This window comes from Barbus barbus (assembly GCF_936440315.1).
Source record: "Barbus barbus genome assembly, chromosome: 43".
NCBI classification, from domain to species: Eukaryota; Metazoa; Chordata; class Actinopteri; order Cypriniformes; family Cyprinidae; genus Barbus; species Barbus barbus.
Genome location: NC_136721.1, coordinates 22,432,890 through 22,450,899, shown reverse-complemented (window position 1 = coordinate 22,450,899; position 18,010 = coordinate 22,432,890). Strand labels below are relative to the sequence as shown.

Genomic DNA, 18,010 nt, shown 5'->3' with positions numbered 1-18,010 from the left:
AATAAAATGAAAACTAAAAGAATTTCAAATCACATGAGCCAATATTTTATTCACGATAGAACATAGATAACATAACAAATGTTTAAACTGAGAAATTTTTATAACTGTATGCACAAAATGAGCTCATTTCAAATTTGTTGCCCGCTACGGGTCTCAAAATAGTTGGGACGGGGTGAACAAACGGCTGAAAAAGCAATTCAGATTCAGCTGGGAGAACGTCTAGCAACTAATTAAGTTAATAGACATGAGGTCTGTAACATGATTAGCTTTAAAAGGGATGTCTTAGAGAGTCTCTCAGAAGTAGAGGGCAGAGGTTTTCCAATCTGTGAAAGAGTGAGTAAAAAGATTGAGGAATACTTTAAAAACAACGTTCCTTAACGACAAATTGCAAAGGCTTTGCAAACCTCATCATCTACAGTGCATAACAACAAAAGATTCAGAGAAACTGGAGAAATCTCTGTGCGTAAGGGACAAGGCCGAAGATCTTTGTTGGATGCCTGTGGTCTTCGGGCCCTCAGACGACACTTCATCACTCATCGGCATGATTCTGTCATTGACATTAATAAATGGGCCCAGGAATACTTCCAGAAACAACTGTTGGTAAACACAATCCACCGTGCTATCTGCAGATGCCAACTAAAGCTCTATCATGCAAAAAGGAAGCCATATATGAACATTTTCCAGAAGCGTCGTCATGTCCTGTGGGCCAAGGCTCATTTAAAATGGACTGTTTGAAAGTGGAAAAGTGTTCTATGGTCAGACGAGTCCAAATTTGACATTCTTGTTGGAAATCACGGATGCCATGTCCTCTGAGCTAAAGAGGAGGGAGACCTTCCAGTGTGACATCAGCATTCAGTTCAAAAGCCAGCATCTCTGATGGTATGGGGGTACATGACTGCATACGGTATGGGCAGCTTGCATGTTTTGGAAGGCACTATGAATGCTGAAAGGTATATAAAGGTTTTAAAGCAACATATGCTCCCCTCCAGATGATGTGTATTTCAGCAGGACAATGCAAAACCACATACTGCAGCTATTACAACAGCATGGCTTCGTAGTAGAAGAGTCCGGGTGCTGAATTGGCCTGCCTGCAGTCCTGATCTTTCACCAAAATTAAAAATATGTCAAAGACGACCACAAACTCTTCAGCAACTGGAAACCTATATCAGGCAAGAGTGCTTCTGAGACATCTGGAAGAGTAGAAAAAGAAGGAGAACAACAGAATGGAAAAGACTCCATCCGACACAAACAAGAGGAAACAAAAGGATGAAAAAGAGAAAGCAATGAACAAAAAGAAGAAAGCGGAGGAGGTGGATAAGAAAACAGCAGAGTATGTGTGCATTTTAATGCTGTTTCGTTTCATATGGATGCTTGTTTCCGCCATGGAATAAAAAAAGAAAAAGATAATTGTTTTGTTTTTCACCGTTAATTATTTTTTTCTCACAGTTTTGAGTTTGTATAACATAACTCAGAATTTTTATCATAATTGCGAGATATAAATATGGATTGTGAGATGTAAACTCTGAATTGACTCCAAAAAGTTAGAATTGTGAGATAAAAAGTTGTAATTATTTTTTTTATTTTTTGTTTTATTTTGTGGCTTGAACAAAAAACCTGAATTGCAAGATCCTCAGAATTCAGAGAAAAAAAAGGAAAAACTGAATTTAGAGAAAAATGTTCTAAATTGCAAACTCTATAAAAACATAGAAATTCTATGAATAAAAATAAATTTCAGGACAAACTCAGAATATTGAGAAAAGACATTGAAATTGCAAAACACAAAGCTTGGACGTAAGATAAATTTTAAAAGCCCAAAATATTATCTTTGTGCTAGGGGCTCCCGTCCTAAAATTTGAAAGTCAGCTATATTTATATTCAGTATTATTTATATTAATTTATACAGTGAAAAATTATACTATAAATATGTCAAATATTATTTGGAAAATATATATATATTTTTTTACAATAAATTATGTCTTTTTCCATGCACTATAGTACTGTTTTTGTTAGATTTATTTAAGAAAATTCTTTATTTCAAGTTAAATTTAAAAAGTCAAAATTGTAAAATATAAACTCAGAATTCTGAGACAAAAAGTCTGAATTGTGAGAGAAACTCAGGATTCTGATTGAAAAAAAGTCAAAATTGTGAGACGTAAATAGCAATTTTGAAGCAAAAAGTAAATTGTGAGATAAAAGGTGAAATAAAGAAGTTGCAAATACCTTTTTTTTATTCATTTATTTTTATTTCATGGTGGATTCAAGCTTCCGTACGGTCCTCTTTAAACACTGTTTCCTCTTAGGTCTGATGATGTGGACCCTGATGACATCGAGGCGGCTTTGGGGCCCGAGGCTGCAGACATCGTACGCAAACGTAGCGGAATGCTGAAGTCCAGCGCAGAAATGACAGAGAAAGAGCACGCGTTTGAGGGGTGAGACACCTGCAGCTCTCTGGGTAGTCATCGGTTTTGAAGGAAAGTGATGTAATCTTATGGCTGATTTCAGATTGACCCGTGCTGTCGCTATGGACTGCGAGATGGTGGGCGTTGGGTGTGACGGGGAGGACGGCATTCTAGCACGAGTCTCCATCGTCAACCACTTTGGGAAATGCATCTACGATAAATACGGTTACGGACTACAGGAGGGCTGTTAGTGGAATCAGACCGGCGGACATCGAAAACGGTCAGGACCTCTCATAATAGTCTCTATTGCAGGGGTCACCAAACTTGATCCTGGAGGGCCTGTGTCCTGCAGAGTTTAGCTCCAACTTGCCTCAACACAGAAATCATTTTAACATGCTGATAAATCTTTTATTAGATAAATGTCTTTGGTGTTACTTTTGATCAGTTTAATGTTGTGTGTGCATCACAGGTTCAGGACGCTCAGGCCACTATGAGGCTGTACACAATGGTGAAGAAGCAGTGGGAGGTGGATCACTATCAGAAGAGCCTGCGAAACCAGAACTCCTAAAAAACAAGAGCAAATTAACTCAGATCAGCCTATAAAAAATGATCAACTCCTCACAAAACACAACAGACACTGTGCAGGGAACTGTTTTACCAACGTGGAGTAACAGTCTTCAGTGACGTTCTGATGAACTGTGTTTAATATTCTTGTCTGAATGTCTCTGTTTGTACTTGATCTCAAGTCCTATCTTCTGTTATTTGAGGGATGAGACCGTCACACCGTTCAGATTATCAGTAAAATAAGTGAAACTGTTCTATTGAACTGCTATTAAAGACACATCCAATGACACACATAATGGGAGGGAGGGAGGGAGGGAAGTGGTGTGTGGCCAAGTATGGTGACCCATACTCGGAATTTGTGCTCTGCATTTAACCCATCCAAGTGTACACACTGTAGTGAACATACACCCGGAGCAGTGGGCAGCCAATGCTGCGGCGCCCGGGGAGCAGTTGGGGGTTCGGTGCCTTGCTCAAGGGTCTCACCTCAGTCGTGGTATTGAGGGAGGAGAGAGTGTTGCTTATTCACTCCCCCCACCTACAATCCCTGCCGGACCTGAGACTCGAACCTGCGACCTTCGGGTTACAAGTCCAACTCTCTATCCATTAGGCCACGACTATGGCATCGAATTATACTGAAAAATTAAAATCCCCCAAGTCACTTTTAACCAAGTAATCACAATTACATATTTAAACGTTTTTCACACATGAAAATAATTTCTTGATGCCTTAAAAAGGCTTGGATGTAATTCTGCACCCTTACCTCATTTAGTATGCGGGGGTTTATGAATATTTAAAACAGCATATAGCTGTAAATAATGTTTTAAAAAAATTTACCACATGGTCTTCAAAAGTTAAATCAGATGTTTCTTAAGTTACAGAACAAGAAAGGCAGGACGTCAGAGACAAGTCTCTTTATTTAGCTCATGGGAAAAAAACAGAAAAAAGACATTTTATTACACAAAGTTAATCAGTTACATGTCACTGATCCAACACAAATACACAGAGGGACAAGATCACTGCTAAACTGCTAATGACAATTCAAGTTTATTTTGTGCCGATTAATTTTGGTGTTTCAAAAGCTCTTCCCTTCTTTCAGTCAGTAGTGTTTGAGTTTGTCAGATACAGAAGTGTTTGGTTAATGATATCGTGATTACTGAGAACACATTCAAGAGATGGCAAAACTAGAGTTCCAGCTTTAGGAAGACCTTGCTTCCAAATCTGGAAAAGCTATGTTAGTGATAAATAATAGTTAATTGTACAATATGTCTAAGTGGACATTAAATTTGAGCTGGTGTGTGTGCTGGTGGAGACTTAAGCTTACAAGCCTCAGAGGTGTTATTGGAGATCAATTTACCTGCTGAACATTCATGCAAAACACTTGTGAAAAGTTTAGTGAAAGTATTTCATGAAAGCATGTGAGCATCTAAAAGGATGAATCTCACAAACACCCAGATAACATTTATATGGAAGGCTGATTCTGCCATGATAAAAAATGTAATTGCGACTTTTTATCTCACAATTCAATTCAAAACTTTTCTGAAATTCTGCGAAAAATATTTCTGGCAATTATTTTTTCTCAGAACTTTGAGACATAAACTTGCAGGAAAACGGAAGAATTGCAGGATACAAACTCAGAATTCAGACTTTTTTCCTCGCAATTCCAAGTTCACGCCTGTTTTGTTTTTCTGCCATAGAATAAAAAATTAAAACTGTCTTTTGTCTTGCAATTGCAAGTTTATTTCTCATAATTGTGAGTATTTTTCTCATAACTGCAAGCTTATATCTTGCAATTCTTACAATTCGAAATTAAACCCGCTAAAAAGTTTGAATTGTAAGATATAAACTCAATTGTGAGAAAAAAGAAACGCAATTACCCTTTTTGTCTTTTCATTCTGTAGTGAAAATGGGCTTCCATACATTTAATCCTAAAAACAAACGGGAAAAAAATATATATTAATCTTGCATTTTTAAAAAGCATGATCATTTCTACATTGTAACAATGACAACTAAGCAATTCAATTTTAACATTCCAAACCTGTTACTTTGAGACTTATTTCAATTCTCATAGTTTTATTCCTGTAATAATACAGTTGCATTTAAATTAAATAATTTAGTGTTTTTTAATATATAAATGTGCTAAATTGTCATGAAGGAAAAAAAACTAACTTGTAGGTGAAATACAATCTTGTCCTTGACCAATTTCATGACACTCACCCTTTAAAGACAAAAGGTAGTAACAGTGTGAACACTACAGTTAGAGCATGACCTCTGACCTCCAAACCATACTTCTTTTATCTTGTAGTTTGTACCTTTGGCTTTCATACTTTCCGTTGTCAGTGTTGAGACTGGCTCAGATAGCCGCAGAAACAAGCAAACACATCATCATTCCAGAAAAGAAGCCCTTCTTCAGTGCGGCAAGAGATGCATGGATTGAGAGGAAAGAAAGAAACACACGCAAGTTCCTGAAGACGCTTGAAATGCACCTCATCATTCAGAAAAACACTCACACAAGCTTTTCAATAGAATTCAGTCAAGGGAGCGCCATATTTCTTTTCTGACAGGAATGAAAATGAGGCTGTGAGGGACGTTCAATGGAACAAACTGTTCAGCTGACGAAACAAAACTTTCAGTAGACAAAAACTCCATGAAATCTGTCCCTCACAGCCTTGTTTTTATCCGGGTTAAATTCAAAATGGAATCTAACCTGATCAACGTCTATGAAACGAGCGCAGATCAGACTCTCGAAGACACTCTATCACCAAATATCAAATAAAGAAAGCGACAGCGAGGTTTTAGAGCAGCGCATAGCAAAATTACATTCCACCATTTCTTACGAACACCAAACATGCTGCAGCAAAGGATTCTGGGTAAAGGCCAGTTAGCAGAGGCACACAAACACACTTCGTTATAATCCCTGCAGAGGCCCTGCAATTTCAAAAACACATTTTTACCATGCCTACACATTAAAATACAAATTTGTTTAAAAGATTTACTCGAGTCGTCAAAAATGTTCAGAACAAAGAATTCTGGGAGAAAACCCCAATGGCCAAAAGTTCCAATTCCCTGCGCTGGTGTCGAGGCGGTCTGATACGAGAGACGGAGACGGTCGCTGAAGTTAATGCATTCATTTTTTATAAAGTGAGATGAAAATTAAATCAATACTAAAAAAAAACTATCAAATGTGCATGATAGCGTAATTGAAAAAAATTCACTTAAAACCCATTTTATTAAATAAATCCTACACAAACTGACTGACTCGCGCTGTCAAAGGTTACACTGTGAGACACTCAGTCAGGTAATGCATGTAGTTACGTGAAGGGAAAAAGAGAGGGAAGGACGCAGCGGTGGTAGAGGAGGTTCACGGCACTGAACCGTCTGTTGTTCCTGTCAGTTTCTCTTCATCGCCCTGTTTTTGGTGCTGCAATCGAGCGTAGCTCACCGCGTCACCTCTGAAACACAGAAAGCGCACAATCCTCCATCATTTAGTCAATAATGGCAAAATATGTTATGAAGAGTTACTCGGTGCAGAAATGTTTTGTTCTGTGTGCAAGTAAATGTAGAGCTCACTTCTTTCCAAGGGATGCGAGTCCGTACAGCACTCCTGTAGCAAAAGCGATGGCGTTACCAAACAGAGTCGTGATGGAGAAGCTCAGAAAGACAGGAAACAGTGCCATCCTGAGAGACAAAGAGAAATCGCTGTTAATTCTGATCAAATTAGAACAACATACATGAATTGTGGACAGTCAATATATAACATTTAGTCATTTAACAGTTAATAGGCTTTGATAAATATTTAATACTTTTATTCAGCAAGGATGCATTAAATTGATCATGTAAAGACAATAATGTTACAAAAGATTTCTATTTCACATAAATGCTGTTCTTTTAAACTTTCTAAGTATCAAAGAAGCCGGAAAAAAATGTGTCACGGGATTCACAAAAATGTGAAACAGCTCATTAATAATCAGAAATGTTTCTTGAGCAGCAAATCAGAATGATTTCTGAAGGATCATGTGACACTGGAGTAATGATGCTGAAAATTCAGCTTTGATCACAGGAATAAATTACATTTTATAATATACTCAAATAAAAAAAACAAGAAGAGCTGGGAGCTGCACTCACCCGCAGTAGAACAGGGCTTTCTGCCAGGGCTTCAGACGGTCTGCACGCGCCGCTATAGCATTCGCAAACTCTACAAACTGACAGCAGAAGGGCACCTCACACAGGAACAACACACATGCCGTTAACCTGAAGCAAAAAGAGATCCTCTTCTGAATGGCTTGTACACATGGGTTGATGAACACTGGGAACTGAAATGTAAGGTCTTACACCATCCAAACTCCAGCCGCGATGTTTAACGGATTCACAGTCACACAGTTCCAAACGCCCATTGTTGCACATGCTAAAAAATAAAAAATAAAGGGTTGGGTTTTTGAAAATAACATCTAGAATTGTCTTCTCAATTAAAAACATTGTGATTAGTGGTAAATTATAAATCTATTTTTTTTCTCCGATAACCGTTATTATGTTCCTGAAAATGATCAAATGTGACCCTGGACCACAAAACCAGTCATAAGTGTCAATTTTTCAAAATTTAGATTTCTTCATCATCTGAAAGCTGAATAAATAAGCTTTCCATTGATGTATGGTTTGTTAGGATAGGGCTATATTTGGCCCGAGATACAACTATTTGAAAATCTGGAATCTGAGGGAGCAAAAAAAATCTAAATATTGAGAAAATCACCTTTAAAGTCGTCCAAATTAAGTTCTTATCAATGCATATTACTAATCAAAAATGAAGTTTTGATATATTTACAGTAGGAAGTTTACAAAATATCTTCATGGATCATGATCTTTAATTAATATCCTAATGATTTTTGGCATAAAAGAAAAATCGATCATTTTGACCCATGCAATGTATTTTTGGCTATTGCTACAAATATACCGCAGCGACTTGAGAGTATTTGGGTGAGTGTGGCACCTAAAGGATTGAAAACCCCTGCACTAGAGAGACAGAGATATTGTTATTCGTTCATAACACATGGTGATCCCTAACAAAAGACATGACCGAACAAAAGGATGAGAAGAGAAAGTTGCAGTTGCTATGACACCTGTGTTACCATGACAGTGTCTACAAAAAGAGCTCATACAAACCACTCCAGCATCTCAGTGACTTTACACCTCAAATTCAGCATATCACTTTCTATGAACTCATTTCCCTCACGTCAATTCATAATATTGAAGGATTATACTGTATACTTCATATACCAATGCATTTGACAAGAATACTATAGTATAACCCTGGAACCATAACTACTTGTTTGTAGGTGTCGATTCTCCATGACAGAATTTCTGCTGGTTTTCTATGAGAGACACTGTCTGAAGGTGTGACTGATTAGACATGTCTTTGTTCAAAGCATTGATCTCATTGAGTGTATTGATTAACAGAGAAGGATGAGCATATGCTGGTCTATATCATATAGTGATTGATAATAATCAATAATATGCTTCACCTATATTATATCATGTCTGTGGAAAAGTAGAGAAAATCAGTCTAAAATATTAAAATAAAAACAAACTTAAATTAACTAAATAAATATATGCTTGATAAAAAAATATCTAAATAAAAATAAAATATATGCTGGGTGTAAAATAAATAGACTAAAATGAAAATAATGTATAGCTTGATTAAAATGAAAATAAATGATCTTTTAATTAAAATAAAATAAGTTTGATTAAAATACAAAACATAATTAAGTTTGATTTAAATAAATAAATCGATTAAAGGAAAAATATACAATTTGATTTAAATAAATAAATACTACATTTAACAGTACAGCACTATATTGAGTAGAAAAATGTAATAAATGTAACCTAACACAACTAATTATTTTTATATGCATTACATTATTTTTAACAATGTATTACACATATCTATAAACTGGATCTTTAACAGTTTGGTTGTGGCAAATTTAAAATTGCCTTTTAAATTTCAGAATGGGGTCCTTTGCACAAAGATGATTATATTTGGGGGTCTGTGACATCTAAAAGATTGAAAACCCCAGCTTTGCTTCAAAGGAAGTGATGTCACTTCAAGGAAGTGATGTCATTGTGAACATCTTTTGTCAGGGAAGGGTTTCAGATGCCATCACACACGGACACAGCTGTCTATCAGGAAACACATGGCTGCTGCTGTTATTCTGCATTAGACAGCCATATGGCCACAATCACGTGCTACTTACATATGCCACCCAAGACACCGGCCAGTTTGCAGATCCAGCGGTACCACCAGGACATGCCATCGTCGTCTGTGTCGGTTTTGGTTGGAGCTGCCGCCTCTTCTGAGCTCATTTTCCACCGTTGAATTATTCAGACTCCCGTTGTCTCACCAACTCACCGGCGGCTGCAGTACCAGCGGCGGCCTGAGAGTGTCGCCTTTTCCCCGTCGAGGACAATGGCTGGAAAGTATAGTTGATTGTAATGTCAGCCAAATAAACAAATTGCGTAATAAAGTTATCAAACAATCGGCAGCCAAAAATATCACTGAAAAAAATAAGTGATAAAAAAATAATGCTGGTGCGGCGTTATTTATCTGACGCCGCTGCTCTTACTATGGCAGCAAAATATAATCCAAACCTGTCAGGATCGCTGTAGAATTGAGTCTTCTTGAAATAAAATCTCGAGTTAAAACGTGTCGCTGGATCGGTGTCCTCAGAGTGAGATAATCCAGTTTAATTTAGTAACGCTAGAGCTTTTGCTCTTCTTGTCTTGGAGGTTCCCTTGTCTGCGTTGCATTGTGGGAGGGGCCAATATTGCGTCACTGCGCAGATAGAGCGTCAGGAGCGTCAACCGCGTCAACATTTGCGCAGTCAGGACTTAAGTACAGTTATGTGTTTAATAGTGTTTGCCATCACAACATTAATACAGTCTACTACTACTATTAATGATTATTATTATACTGAAATGTATAGTAAAAGTGTATGGTAAACACTTCTAAACAATATTATTATTATTATCATTACTCCTAGCCTACTATTACTACTACTACTATGAGATCACAACCAAACTGTTAAAGAAAGGGGAAACATTCTGTTGTATAATATTATTGTTCTCTGATTAACAATATGTTTAAATAAATAAATAATAAACAAATTAATACATTTTAAATACATTTTATTAAAATAAATAAATAGCTTAAATTTATATATTTATAATTAATAATTCGAATTATATTATAATCATATAGAATTAGGTTTTAAATTAATACGTTTAATTTAAATAAATAAACAATATTACAAGAAAATACGATAATTTAATCAATGAATCTAACAATACAGTATTATAGTGAGTAAAAAAAAACATTATATAGGTATTTTTCAAATAATAAGTTATGCATATAAGTTACATATATTTTTTCACAATATAAATTGGGTCTTTTGGGCCTATATTTAAAAAAAATTGAAACAGGTTTTTCTTCATTATATAAAAAAGGGATGATGTATTACATGTGATAAAGAATATAATGTCACCTTGATTACCTCTGGATAACCTGTGCCTGGCTTGTGGAGAACAATATCCCCACACACCAGACAACACTTGGGTAATGTTATTATTATATATACAGTGTATTTTAAAGTTGCACTACCATATTCATTCATGTGTTGTAAATCTTATATTGTTTAGATTGCATGTGACTCTTGCAACGGCTGGTACTGGGACTGCATAAACAAGCCAAGTTTGGAGGCACATTTTATTCGTCCGGGATGTCAAGGCCCTATTTAAAGTGCTTTGTCCACATACACATTTGCACATAAAACTTAACACCAAATCATTTGATGTCTTTAATCTATTCAGCATTATAACTTCATTTCTTTATAGTAACTGTGCAAATTAATATGTGGTATGTTACTTTAGCTGCTTAAATCATGTGAAATGATACTACAATCTCTTATTTACCAGCTGAACAAGCAAAACTAAATATTGTATCAGATCTTTATGCTACCTTAGATATTTGTATACAAGTTATCAAACAAAACTTTAAAAGACCCTGGAAAGGGTTTATAACACATATCCTAATCAGGCAGTAATCATGAAATCAAACATAACATATGCAATCTACAAACTATTGTGCTCATATGAACAAAACTTAAAAAGGCCAAATGCGCTAGATCGCCACTGTCGCTGAAACATAATTGCATTACGTAAAACTTTCTGTGCGGTGATGATCCTGGAGTGCGCTGATATTTTCAGTGGCGCTTTAACGCGAAACAGGAAGCTCATGAATATTCATGTGAGCTCCGCCCAGCGTCACAGAAAATCTCAGACACCGAATATTTCAGAACACCGGCCAGACAGGAGAAGATGAGCTTCTTATTGTGAGTGTGACTCTATGATTTAGATCATTATTTCTGGATACATACCAGTTTACTGCTTTACTCCTCGTCTTGCTAAAGAGCTTTTTTTTGGACCGAATCGACTTCAGTTCTGCGCGTGCAGATCGTTAAATGTGTCAGTGTTTCAACTTGACAGCTGCGTTAAAATATACTGTTTTTCACGCAAATGCATCGAGATTAGCCCAATTCTGGCACATTTGCACCGGTTTCTTGGCTCTCTGATGAGCTGGGCTTGAAGGGGGGCAGATCTTATGTAATGCATGTTTGTTTCACACTATGCTGTTCAAAAAGCACGTTGTGTGTCTTGTCACTTTGTAGCTGAGATCAGAAAGTTGCATTGTGTGCAAAGCCTGTGATGCATCCAAAGTTGGAAAACATCTGAACTTTGGCTGTACTGGATGCTGAGCAGCTGAGCTGTTGATGAAATTGCATGAAATGCAATAGTTACCAGGCAGTGCATGATGTTACAACTGTCATATGAATACCTTATTTTATGTTTTTTTATCCACCCAAAATGCTGTTTAATTCAGTTTAACAGTCTCGCATCATTCTAATCGTATTATTTTGGGAGGGAACAGGGTATTTGCTTTCTCTGTAATTACTTTAAAGAACATGTTTACATCTTAAAAGAGGAAGGGAGAGAGGAAATCTCAAATGCAGAACATTTCTCAATCTGATTCTGTAATCTGAAGTCTTGGCAAGAGTTGAGTGTTATGATGCATCTGAAACTGAATTTACTGATAAGGTTGTCTAGAACCTTTAGAGAAGTCCGTCAGAAGAAACCCGGCCTCCTCAAAACAGCTGAGAATGATTTCATTTGGAAACTATTGTGAAGCGCTTGTGATGGTTCACTGGAAGCATGTGATTTTGGAGAAGTTAAGAACAAACACAGACATGTGATGTCAGTGCTATTGTTATGCTTTTGAATTTGTATTGAAAAATGTGTGCATGGCTTTTGATGGGAACCGGATAAACTGCATGTCTGTGTTTGAAGATTTGCTTTGTAAATCAGATGAGAAATATGTAAAAAGTGAGACATTATAACACACACAGCTGTTTATAACTATTCTGATTAGGTGGTGTTTTGTATAGATATTCTTTAAAGGAATAGTTCGGCCAAAAATGAAAATGTGCTGAAAATGTACTACTTGCACTCAGGATTATGAGTTAATCTACAAATTAATCTACATCATTCAAAATGTAGATTAATTTGTTTCTTCACAAGATTTGGAGAGATATAGCATTACCAATGGATGCTCTGCAGTGAATGGGTGCCGTCAGAATGAGAGTCCAAACAGCTGATAAAAACATCACAATAATCCACACAACTCCAGTCCATCAATTAATGTCTTGTGAAGCCAAAAGCTAAATGTTTGTTAGAAACAAATCCATCAAGGCATTTTTATCTTCAAACCTTTGCTCCCAGTTAAAATATGAGTCATCCATAAATGAATCAGGAGAGACATATGCACAGTTTACAAGCAAAAACAGTCCAAAGCAGTTCTAAACCAATATATTAGTGGATTTTGGTCTGAGAGGACAACAGGGGGATCAGTTATTTTTTTTTTATGAATTATGGGCTTAAAATGCCTTAATGATGGATTTGCTTCTTACAATCACACAGCCTTTTGCTTCACAAGATGTTAATTGATGGACTGGAGTCGTGAGGATTATTGTGATGTTTTATCAGCTGTTTGGACTCTTATTCTGACGGCACCCATTCACTGCAGAGCATCCATTGGCGAGCAAGTGATATAATGCTAAATTTCTCTAAATCTGATGAAGAAGCAAACTCATCTACATCTTGGATGGCCTGAGGGTGGGTAAATTTTCAAGTATATTTGAATTTTTGGGTGAATTTTCCTTTTTTGTTCCATCCCCTCCAGCGGGAATCGTTCGTCTAAGACGTTTAAGCCAAAGAAGAATATTCCAGAAGGTTCTCATCAGTATGAGCTGCTCAAACACGCTGAAGCCACGCTGGGCAGTGGGAACCTGCGTATGGCCGTCATGCTTCCTGACGGAGAAGATCTGAATGAATGGGTGGCCGTCAACAGTAAGAACCAAGAGTGACTTCATATTTATTAATTATCCCCACATGCAAAAAGTGAATCATTTGTTCCGTTTCTAGTGTGTTTGTAATTGCAGATGGTTTTCTTGTTTCTCTCTGTGTGTTCAGTTGCTTTTCCCATTCCTTTCTTAACAACTTTGACCCTTGACCTATTGATGACACCAAACCAGACCCATCCTGTCTTTAGCGATCACCCAGTCTGTCCCGAGAGACCATTGCAAAATGACCAACACACCTCCCCTAGCATGCACACACATCCAGCAGGATCCAATAGTCTGAGTCTACTTGTAAAAATGCTGCTGTGTTGTTCTTTTGTAATTTATAAAATTTGTCAAGAAAAATGAGTATTATAAGCACTGTGAAAAGTTTTAAAAACGAATATGACTTTCATGACGTTTTAGTGTCTTGTTTGTCTCTCTAATGACATCAGCACCGGAATTGACTTGAACAGAACCTGATGATCATGTGCTCCAGCATGATTTCAGATGATTCATCATGAGCATCTTATGCGGTCAGACTCAGTGGAAGCAAGAACATCTGACTGCCTGTACCAATTCTAATTAATAATCAAACATTTTTCCTGCCAAGTAATTACAGGTTTTTACAGCTGTCAAGCAACTTGCTGCATTAATACAATATTAAAATGACACAGCGTGTTTAGATTTTAAACACTTTAAACACAGTTCATCCAATTTTTGTAAAGGTAGATCTATCTGCTTATCAAACAATAATTATATATAAAAAAGGAAAGGAAAGGACAGGATGTGTGGTGTCCCATACTTGGAATTTGTGCTCTGCATTTCACCCATCCAAGTGCACACACACACAGCAGTGAGTAGTGAACACACACACACACACACACACACGGAGCAGTGGGCAGCCAATGCTGCAGCGCCCGGGGAGCAGTTGGGGGTACAGTGCCTTGCTCAAGGGTCTCACCTCAGTCGTGGTACTGAAGGTGGAGAGAGCGCTGGACATTCACTCCCCCCACCTACAATCCCTGCCGGACCTGAGATTTGAACCCACATTATACATACATACATACACATATATATATATGATCAGTGACACTAATTAGCTTATTTGACCTGGAAATAACTCATAATGTCATGTTTCCTAAAACAAAAACTATTTAATATGTGGTCTCAGACTTTTTGATCTGACTGTACAGTAGGTCTCACTCTGTGTTTTACTGTAAATTTAGCAATGGCACTACTTTTCTAACAAACTATAAGTTCTGATTACACTTTACAGATCGATCATGCACAAAATAATAATGAAGTTAAATATTTCTGTTTGGTTGTTTCTGCAGCGGTGGATTTCTTTAACCAGATTAACATGCTATATGGCACCATCACAGATTTCTGCTCTGAGGACAGCTGTCCGGTCATGTCTGCAGGACCCAAGTGAGTGTGTTTGGACAGTGAGGGATGAATGATTGTGTCTGTCTTCATCTCTTCATCACTCATCTCTTTTCCTTTAGATATGAGTATCATTGGGCAGATGGGACCAACATTAAAAAGCCTATTAAGTGCTCTGCTCCCAAGTACATTGATTACCTGATGACGTGGGTTCAAGACCAGCTGGATGACGAGACCCTGTTTCCTTCTAAAATAGGTACTGGTGCAGTGATATTTTAGTTTCATTGAGATACTATTATAGTTTTTTATTAATAATTAATAAGATGTTATTATTGCCTGTTTTGGGGAATGCAGAACATTCCAATAATAACCCTAACATGGTGATGCATGTTAACAGAGCGATGCTGCTCTTAGCCATAAATATTGTGAAATTGTGCCGTAAATCTATTACTTAACACAATTTTTTGCACAAAAGCAGAATATTTTGCAGAATGCTATATGTGAGTTTTACTATATATATATATATATATATATATATATATATATATATATGTATATGTGTGTGTGTGTGTGTGTGTGTGTATATAAATACAGTTGAAGTCAAAACTTTACATACACCTTTCAGAATCTGCAAAATGTTAATTATTTTACCAAAATAAGAGGGATCATACAAAATGCATGTTATTGTTTATTTAGCTCTGACCTGAATGAGATATTTCACATAAAAGATGTTTACATGGTCCACAAGAGAAAATAATACTTATATTTATAAAAATGACCCCGTTCAAAAGTTTACACTTAATTCTTAATACTGTGTTGATACTGTGTTTTTTATTATTTGGTGATAGTTGTTCATGAGTCCCTTGTTTGACCTGAACAGTTAAACTGTCTGCTGTTCTTCAGAAAAATCCTTCAGGTCCCACAAATTCTTTGGTTTTCCAGCATTTTTGTGTATTTGAACCTTTTCCATCAATGACCTCAGTTGTGCTCAGTGTGGAAAGATGAATCTCAAAATCATACAGTCGTTGTTGGAAAGGGTTCAAATACACAAAAATGCTATAAATAAATAGTGTGTGTGTATAATAGCAGGTCTTGTGGTATTTAACTCCATCTGTCCCACCTGTCCAGGTGTTCCCTTCCCCAAGAACTTCATGTCTGTGGCCAAGACCATCTTGAAGCGTTTGTTCAGAGTTTATGCTCATATATATCATCAACACTTTGACGCAGTCATGCAGCTTCAGGAGGAAGCTCACCTCAACACGTCTTTCAAACACTTCATCTTCTTTGTACAGGTGCTGTCACCGCTTTATACTTACTATGAACATCTTTAAAGGTGTCTTTAAAACATCTTTCTGCACAAGTCCCTAAACATGGCTTAAATGGGCTTACAGCTTTTATTATAGGGCAGCAACAGCAATATGACAACTTTTTTGCCAAATAATATAATTTATTAGTCTAAATGTAGGCTTCTTACAGATGTCGGGCAACTTTCTGCATTTATTCAAATTATATGGCATCAGCAGTTTGTGTATATTGACTGTTTTACAAAAACGTCATGTGACACTGAAGACTGGAGTAATGATGCTGAAAATGAAGCTTTGCATCACAAGAATATATTATATTTGACATTATATTAAAAAAAGAAAACAGTTCTTTTGAATTGTAATGATATTTCACAATATTACATTTTTCACTGTATTTTCAGTCAAAATAAATGCATAAGAGAACATTAAACATTCTTACCAACATTATTTTGTCTGTTTTCAGGAGTTTAACTTGATCGACCGTAAGGAGCTGGCGCCTCTTCAAGAGCTCATTGAGAAACTCACTACAAAAGACAGATAAACTGAGACAAGGAGAGGAAATGAAGACAAACAGTGATCCTGCTCTCTCCTCTGACTCTTCCTTCTATCTTTTGCTTTGTACAGATGATTTTAACCCCACAGCACTGCTAGGCGAAGTGAAGGAACGGCACAATACTAATATTTCTAAATGGATCAAACCTGATTTTTGGCATTTGGTGACATGATGCCTGGATGAAACGGTTCCGTATGATTTTAAGTCCTTCACATTAGTTTGCTCACTGTATTGGAGGGATTTTAACGTGTGAGAACTCAACTACAGACTACATTGATTCGGTACGGTGCCTGTGCTGAAGCAGAGAATAGGTGATTCGCTGAATGTATAAAAAGGCATTTGATTCTTCAATGCTGTAATGCTGACAGCAAAAAGATGGAGTTAAACCACTTAAGTCGATTTTCCTATGCAATAATGATCTTATTTGTCCTCACGGATGTTATTGGGCAAAATTGTTTGAAGTTCATATCAGAGTTAGTTTTTTCCTTATATTTCGTATTTAATATCGGTCATTATGAAGGTTTATTTAGCCGGTGTGCATGCTGGAATTGCTTCTTTGTTGGACCCACAATGGCCTTGACTTTATATCTTATGCTGTGCGTCAAAGAGACAAAAAGAAATGTATGATAACAGCTCAGCGTCTCTGATAAGATATTTGTTTTGCACAAGCCACAGCTGTTTCAGTTTTTTCTAAAGCGTTGAATTGATGCAACTGGGTTGCCAAACTTTTCTTAAATATTTAAACCTGTTTAATTATTAAAGCATTTGAGTTGTACCCATTTGAAATCTCCTTCTTCATACGGTCAGTACAGTTCTGAAATATTCAGTATGGGATGAATGTAGCTTTATTGTGTGGTCGAATTAGTCGTCATGGTTAGAAATATTCAGCATTTGGTTATGAAGTGAATGACTGGGCTTTTCTTCTCTACCTCCGTTTTAACCTTTTTTCCATCTCTGTTCTTCTATTAACACTTTTATAGTTGTTTACAAATCCTTCGATTTATGTTTCTTGTTTCACGAATGTAATAGTTTTACTTCTAATGGTTTGGACTGTGCTGTAGTGTAAAAGTGCCAACCGCTGATTAATATCGGACAGATATGAAGTATTTATAGAGCATTTTTGTCACTGAAATGAGAATATATTTTCCCTGAACTGTAAAATAATTAGGGTAGATTAGATATGTAAATATGTGATTTCCTGATATTGTTCTAGTTTACATTAATAAAACAATAAGACTAACTGATGTTGTTATTTTTGCTGTACATAGAGCAAATAAAACCCTTCTCTTAACATTTTACTTGTGATTTTTTTTTCTATGCGTGTGTGTTTTATATTTATATATTATATTTTATGCATGTGTGTTTACA

General features: G+C 36.5%; 2 protein-coding genes across 7 annotated transcripts; one reads left to right on the top strand and one right to left on the bottom strand.

The window, feature by feature from the left end:
- Nucleotides 1-3,858: 3,858 nt before the first annotated feature.
- Nucleotides 3,859-9,759, bottom strand: LOC306862720 (calcium channel flower homolog). Of its 6 annotated transcripts, none has more exons than XR_013783600.1 (8): nucleotides 9,600-9,759; nucleotides 9,206-9,421; nucleotides 7,293-7,365; nucleotides 7,086-7,211; nucleotides 6,531-6,638; nucleotides 6,276-6,412; nucleotides 5,273-5,367; nucleotides 3,861-5,178 (listed from the first exon to the last, which is right to left on the bottom strand). XR_013783600.1 is itself a non-coding variant. In XM_079405645.1 (6 exons), the coding sequence occupies exons 2-6, from the start codon at nucleotides 9,312-9,314 to the stop codon at nucleotides 6,322-6,324; spliced, it is 507 nt and encodes a 168-aa protein (XP_079261771.1). In that variant the 5' UTR covers nucleotides 9,315-9,421; nucleotides 9,600-9,759; the 3' UTR covers nucleotides 3,859-6,321. The 6 variants fall into 6 exon arrangements, 1 of the variants encoding a protein (XP_079261771.1); XR_013783601.1 differs by having other exon boundaries at nucleotides 3,861-4,888; XR_013783602.1 differs by having other exon boundaries at nucleotides 5,273-5,364.
- A 1,519-nt stretch (nucleotides 9,760-11,278) lies between these two features.
- Nucleotides 11,279-17,939, top strand: LOC306862719 (MOB kinase activator 1B-like). The gene is made up of 6 exons (XM_079405644.1): nucleotides 11,279-11,338; nucleotides 13,243-13,409; nucleotides 14,737-14,830; nucleotides 14,908-15,041; nucleotides 15,914-16,077; nucleotides 16,553-17,939. Exons 1-6 carry the CDS (start codon nucleotides 11,325-11,327, stop codon nucleotides 16,628-16,630), a joined length of 651 nt encoding a protein of 216 aa, XP_079261770.1. The 5' UTR covers nucleotides 11,279-11,324; the 3' UTR covers nucleotides 16,631-17,939.
- Nucleotides 17,940-18,010: the final 71 nt, after the last annotated feature.